Below are 7,310 nucleotides of genomic sequence, written 5' to 3' on the forward strand. Positions count from 1 at the left end.
TTTATGTAATGCACCCAGATAGGGCCAAGACAATATTTGTATGGGTGGGCCGCTTTTTCCCTGGCCCAATAAGTGCCGTATACTATAGAGATAGACCACCCCATGACAGCTCTGCAACTCGAGGTCATTTGCAAGTGAAATTCCTGCACATACTTCTTTAAATGACCGTGACACATGCAAATCAGCCTAACCTGGACAATCCAAATTAGGATGCCAGCCAATAAAATAAAAAAACTGCCAAACTGGATATTTCATAAAATGATTTGGGCTATTAAAGTCTTGGCATTCAAAAAACTTTACATTTATGTACGTCTCACCTACCTTAATCAAATAAATTGATTAAACCTTCATCAAATAAATATGAATATAATTATAAAATAAAAATAGTCAAATCGAGATGGTTCTGCTTTTACACAAACATGTTTTTGTTAAATGATTCAATATAATTTTTTAAGCTCTGGAATTTTTGCCATGATCTTGAATCAATAGCACACTAAAATAATATATAACATAACATACTGGGATCGGTGAGATGTTTTTTTTTTTTTTTTTAAAGAAGTTTCTATTTTATTTAATAAAAAAATTAATTAATAAAAAAACAAATAAAAAAAAACAGTAATATTGTGAAATATTATTAAAATAACTAATTTATTCCTGCATTCAAAGCTGAATTTTCAGCATCATTACTCCAGTCTTCAGTGTCACATGATCCTTCAGAAATCAGTCTAATATGATGATTTGCCGCTCAGGAAACATTTATTATTATTATTATCAATGTTGAAATGAGTTGAGTATGATTTTTTCAGGATTCTTTGATGAATAGAAAGTTGTTTTTTTAAAACAGAATTTTTCTGAAACAGAAAGCTTTTCTAACATTACAGTACTGTTCAAAAGTCAGGTCAGATTTCTTTTTTTAAAGAAATGTATACTTTTATTCAGCAAGGATGCATTAAATTGATCAAAATTGACAGTAAAGTCATTTATAATGTTACAAAACATTATTTTGAACTTCCCATTCATCAAAGAATCCTGAAAAAAAAAAAAAATTATACACCAGTTTTCTTTTCAACATAAAAAGTGTTTCTTGAGCATCAAACCAGCATATCAGAATGATTTCTAAAGGATCATGTAACACTGAAGACTGGAGTAATGATGCTGAAAATTCAGCTTTGATTGCAGGAATAAATTACATTTTAAAATATATTAAAATAGAAAAGAGTTATTTTAAATTGTAATAATATTTCGCAATATCACTGTTTTTTAATAAAAATAAGAGACTTCTTTTAAAACATGAAGAAATCTTACCGATCCCAAACATTTGAATTGCAGTTTACACATTTATAAAACAGATGTATAATTTCATGAGAGCTATGTTAATATAGAATATATAAATATAATGAGAGCTATATAGAGCACGGTCTCCATATGTATAGGTATAAATCTCTGCACTACATCTATTTTTAGTTAGAAAGTTAATCTATAATGTTACAACTTACCTGAAAGAAATATGAGCAGCAGAACGGAGCGATCCATCATCTCCCCATTAATGATCTGGTTCACGAGCATGCCTGGTTATGACTTATGTAGGAGGATCTCAGATGTTGAGTTTGACATGATATATTTGCATTTCTAAGGGGAAAAAAGCTATGGACACGGTTATGGGCAATGTTTTGCAAAAAAACAAAAATGACAAGAAACATGGGTCAGGCAGGTGGTATCATTACTTGGCTTTAAGTATACAGGATGGCAAAATTATTTAAATCATTACGTGCCAATAAACCTGACAGTGATAACATTTTACATGACTGCAATGCTGTTGAACTAAAATAATAAGAGAACCTACAAGAAGGCCTACACAGGCATTAACTATTTTGGATAAAAGTGTCATGTAGACCTAGCTATTAAATGAAATCATTTGTTTACTGATTCTAATGCCATCCCAGATATAAATGACTTTCTTCAGATGACCAACCTCATCTGAAGAAAAAGTCAGATCCATCTCTGGATGAGGCAGTAAATGATTTAAAAGACTATACCTTTAAGGATTTTAAATTAACGTCAAACGTGCCTAGATGGGCCAAATATTATGTGAGTAACTTAATATTTGTATACACGTCATTATATGTCTTCACGGAATAATAAATCTGTGTAGAACATGGAGAGATTCAAAGCAGGCGCACGCGATTACAATCACAGTCACGATACGACAAACAAACTGAATTCACGTCCAAATAAACACTGCATTAAAGATTAATGCGTAAAAGATTGACGTGTGTCTCAATTTCATTTTGTTATTCAAAGTGAGCCTTGTGTTAAGATGCAAATTATTGTCAGCATTCACGCATTTCAGATACGCCATTGAACAACAGGCAAATTAACGGCGAATCTCTACTGCAAAAACCCCAAAAGCTGTAATCTATCATAATATAGAAACATTTCTGTCTTTATAGTACAGAAATAATTAGTAGCCTAAATGCACGTGCTGGACAACTGTATAATTACGTGAACATTCAGACGAGACGAGTATTTTCCTGTCAGGAGGTCAGTGGTTTTCCTCGATGTCACGACACGAATAACTCCACTTCACAAACGAGGTATTGAAAGGGTATTTATATTAATGGTTGTAACTTGTTATTATAGTTTTATCGAAATTTAAACAGCTTGTAAACACACTAAACAATGCTGGGTTCAAAATAACCATTTATGGCCTATTGGCAACCCAGCGCTGGGTAAATATTGGACAGAACTCATGCTGGGTCATATACATAAACCCATTTGCTGGGTTGTTTTTTGATGGTGCTGGGTCAGTCAACCTGATATTGAAGGTTTTTAATAAAAAAAAAAAAATAGGACAGGATCAGTTCAAATACAATATTTTTATTCAATGGCAAGTCAGTCTTTTACAATCATAAAATACTCACACACATACACAAAATAATAATAATAATAATTTTGTAAAAGTTTTAGAATGTAAGTTTTTTTTTTAATAACCCACTAAATAAAATAACCCAACAGGCTGAAACCAGCTTTTTTTTTCTTTTTTTTTATGCAGATACATCAATTTGATGGTTTAATGTTGAAAACGGACTGTGAGATTATGACAGTGTATTTGGAATGATGACAGAAATGTGCTGCACAAGAACGTCCATAGGAAAGGAATAAGACAGAGGTGCAAAGGTTAAACAGTTAATCTGCGTAAGCTAATAAAGCTCAGAACCCGTGCATCCATGAGAGTGATGGAGGATATGCACTTACCTAGAAACCTTCACATCAAGTCAGCTGTTATCCACTCACATCCTGGCTACAAAAGGGTTTTAAAAGGATGAGACCTAAAGAAATAGTCAGTCGTAAACAGCAAAAGCCAGTCTCATGCATCAACTTGAAACTATAGTAAAGCTCAAATATCTCGAAGTCATCTAGATAGAAGTATGCTATTTTCGTTATCAGTTTAAAGAGTTTGTGGAAACTGATGGACTCGCTCATTTATTTATTGGTTAGTTTGATTCAAATTAACTTTTTGGACACCATTGCAGTCACAAATTATGGCTTCTTATAAAAAGAGTTGCAAATCTCAAGCAAATATATAAACCCAATGTCAACCCTTACTACCTCACAAACCTTAGTTAATTATCTGCTGACCATTTCTAGAAAACAATACCCTTAGGTTGTTCAGTGGAAAGATTTTTTTTAATCTATCTAAAATTAGCCAATATAAAATTCAGTAAGATCACGTGTAAATATTGAAAAACGGACAAAAATGTACATTTTGTATTAATTTTATTGTAAGATGATTCGTGGAAAAGAGCAGACTATCTTACATACATTACTGTAGCCTAGTAAATGGATTACTTTGCAGTGGGTTTCATAACTGAAGATATATTTCCCAGGATCGCCTGGATCCCACTGGCTCCCTTGTGGATAAGATTTGAGGTACAGGATCTGTTAAACAGCATGTGGAAAACGTGGTGGAAACAGACAGAGAGATTACAAAGGCAGCAGTTCAAACCTAATCAGAATCTGGGCCGAGAGCCAGTGGATGAGAAGAACAGAAGATCCTGGTTTAACAAATCTGATCTCTTCTTTGGCTCAAATTAGTTAGTCAGGTAATCATAAAACCGTATGTGATCAAAGAGCCCTCAGGAGGAGGAAACAAAGACACAAGCAAGAAGCTGACAAGACGTTTACTCTCCAGCAGTCTCTTATTTCTTCTTTTTCTCTTGTGTGTTGGTGAACCAGGCGTCCAGCAGCTTTTTGCTGTAGTAGATCTGCCAGCCATGTACTTGAACTGAAATAATCAAGACTAAGTACATTATAGACACGGCAGAGAAGCCAAAGATGAACCTATAAGCTTTGCCGTGGCGATAAAGCTGCTGAGCCACAGGAAACATCTCCATCCCTCCATAAAGAATAGGAGCGACACAAAAAAGCCCGGCGCTGATCATTGAGATGACCAGGTAGCTGATGTTGTTTTTCGGCAACGCCATGAAGCTGAAGACTGTGGGTATGATGCTCAGAAGATACGTGTACTCCCATTGGTACGGAGAGGCCACCACTTTATGGGACACCAGGTTCAGCTGGCTGACCACCACCTGTGCTGCTACAAGAAACCAGACCACTGCATGAGCGATGTTCAGCTTCTTGATCTCAGACTTCAGGGCCACACTGGGGGGGATTGAGAAGGGTCAGTTCAACAGGATCAGAGGAACTTTGTAACTTCAGAGATTAATCCTGTAATAGATTAGTAGTTTTAAGGGGTCATTCCCTAAATATGCCCCATCATGTCTTAATTTATTGGATAACATGTTAATAATCATACAAGTTTATTACCTTTTTATTTTAATATAACAGTTTTGTGAGCATAGGGATGAATTTTAAATAATTTCAGTACTTTGTCTAGGACTACAAGTGGATTATCCCAAGCTCCAAGGAAGGTTAAGCAAGGTTCCCGCTCAATGAAGAACCATAAACGTAGAACACATTGCTAGTCCTAAGCAGCGGTTTTAAGTGCATGTAAGGACACAAGCTCTTGAAGCTCCGCCCCCTGTGCTGGGAGCAGCAGCTCATTTGCATTTAAAAGGACAGACACAAAAATAGTGTTTTTGCTCACTCAAAAAGTAACAATTTTAACATGCTATATAAAAATATCTGGGGGGTATTGTGAGCTAAAACTTCACATACACACTCTGGGGACATCAAAAACTTATTTTACATCTTGCGAAAAGGGCATTATTCCACTCCTTTAACTTGAGTTTTTAGAATGCAAGACACATGTCTACTACTATGTTTGAGATTTCATGACAGGCTGAATAGACACTACATAGACACTTCTGGCTTCACAGCAGGTTGTGTTTGCTGTAGATGACTCAAACTGTTTTTGTTTTTTTTTATGTGCGAGTGGTCACAATACTACATAATACAACTGAAAAAAGTAAACTAGGCATGATGTTTAATATGAATGAGTGTGTCTGGGTTTTTCATAATTTTTTACTTTTATACATTTTTAAGTTGCACTTATTTAGTTCTTTGTTCAATCTCAAACCATTACTTTATTTTTATTATTAAGATGTCTGCACAAGAGTTAACTGTAAACAGTGCAAACGTTAAACTTTGCTGAAATGAAATGTCTTGCTTTGGTCTACATAGTGTTCTGTTGACTCCACTAATCTATAATTACTAAACCTAAAAATAGAAATGTGTTCATAAAAACTAAACTAAAACTAACAAAACCATTAATGAAACTAACTAAAAAAAAGAAAAAAGAAATGTACAGCAAAATTGAAAACGATATTAAAATAAAAATTAACTTAAAAATGCACAACTATGATAACATTGGTTCCAAGGTACAGTACAAGTACAACGCACATATAACGTTATGTATTAGTAAATGGATTTTCTTAGGCGCTTTTTGTTTTCAAGAGTTCAAAAGTACTGTACAACAGGAAAAAACATTAGCGGAGAGACACTGTAAATACAAGATTAAAATATTACTACGAATCATATTGTTTACATTCACTCCGGTTCTCAACATACCTCATCTGATAATGTGCAGCCACGCGCTCGCGGTGCTGGAAGTCGCTGCCGTCCGTTCCTGTGGCGCGCGGCCCTGCTCGTGATGCCATGGCAACCCAACACCGTCGATAACAACCTGAGGTAAAAAGGTAAACTCGGAATTTACATTACTCAGTTCTTCTGTGTGAAAGTCTACATGAGGCAAACACAAACAGCTCACTCGCGTTGCAGTTTGTCAAGCGCACATGTTGCAAGGACACAAAATTAACCAACGTGTAACGTGTACTAAACCACGGAAAGGCAGAAAAGTTACCCGAGAAACACGAACAGAGGCTGGAGGTTCACAGACTCGTGACACTTTTCCATATTTTCTATAATATGCAAGTAACGTAAATGATGACCGTGACTCATTCTGCCTAATATATTTTGGGTTTCACGTAACTGTTATACATTTATAGAAGAAAAAAAAAATACAAGTAACGTTACATGATAAAAATAGAATTTCACTATGGAATAAACTTAAAATTATGTACCGCGATAACTAAAGCCTATACTTTGTCGCTTTTGACTAACGTTAAATAATTATTTCACAAAGAATGGCACTATTTATGCAATGTAACGTACGCTTCCGTAAATACTTCACTTTATCTTTTTGTCTCATATATTGGCTTTAACCAAACTATAGCTTGTTATTGCAAAAACTACAAATGCTCTTTCTATTTCCGAAAGCGAAATATTCCTACTGAGAATCCTGCTTTAGTGAAGTACTAATAGGCTTTTAAAAGTTTAAACTTCTCTGTAGTTTTTGTTTGTTCATGACTTCACGACCTTGTTGTACTGATCCGTAAAACAGCTTAAGTTGATCCTAAATAAATCCACGCATAGTATGATTTATTATTGAATATTACTGATTGTCAAGGTATTTCTGATTCTAAAACAAAGATCACAACTATCTGTCACTCAAGCCAACTTCTACAGCTTTTGCTGACGCTTCCTACAGATACAGTACTTGATTTCATACAGGAACCATACATGTTCATTCACAGTCATAATCGGCTTTACAAACGAGGAGACGCGCACTAATTTATATCAAACTTATGAACACACGTAGTATAAAATGCCTACCTTATTTTGAACCAGCAAACAACTTCATATACTCAGACACAGTAGAAATGTGATCAAAGTAGCTCTTCTTTTACATGTGCGTTCGTTTGGACATACTTCAATATCGCCCTCTCTGGTGCGGAGTAGGAACGACTAACGCTTATGAAAATAGTTTCGAGATTTGCATCTAGAGGATT

At 34.9% G+C, this 7,310-nt stretch overlaps 1 protein-coding gene across 1 annotated transcript; it reads right to left on the bottom strand.

The window, feature by feature from the left end:
- Window positions 1-3,760: 3,760 nt before the first annotated feature.
- Window positions 3,761-7,268, bottom strand: jagn1b (jagunal homolog 1b). Its single transcript, XM_084416654.1, has 3 exons — window positions 7,135-7,268; window positions 6,031-6,145; window positions 3,761-4,662 (listed from the first exon to the last, which is right to left on the bottom strand). The coding sequence occupies exons 2-3, from the start codon at window positions 6,117-6,119 to the stop codon at window positions 4,200-4,202; spliced, it is 552 nt and encodes a 183-aa protein (XP_084272780.1). The 5' UTR covers window positions 6,120-6,145; window positions 7,135-7,268; the 3' UTR covers window positions 3,761-4,199.
- Window positions 7,269-7,310: the final 42 nt, after the last annotated feature.

This window comes from Rutilus rutilus (genome assembly GCF_951802725.1).
Source record: "Rutilus rutilus genome assembly, chromosome: 8".
In the NCBI taxonomy this organism is placed as follows: Eukaryota; Metazoa; Chordata; class Actinopteri; order Cypriniformes; family Leuciscidae; genus Rutilus; species Rutilus rutilus.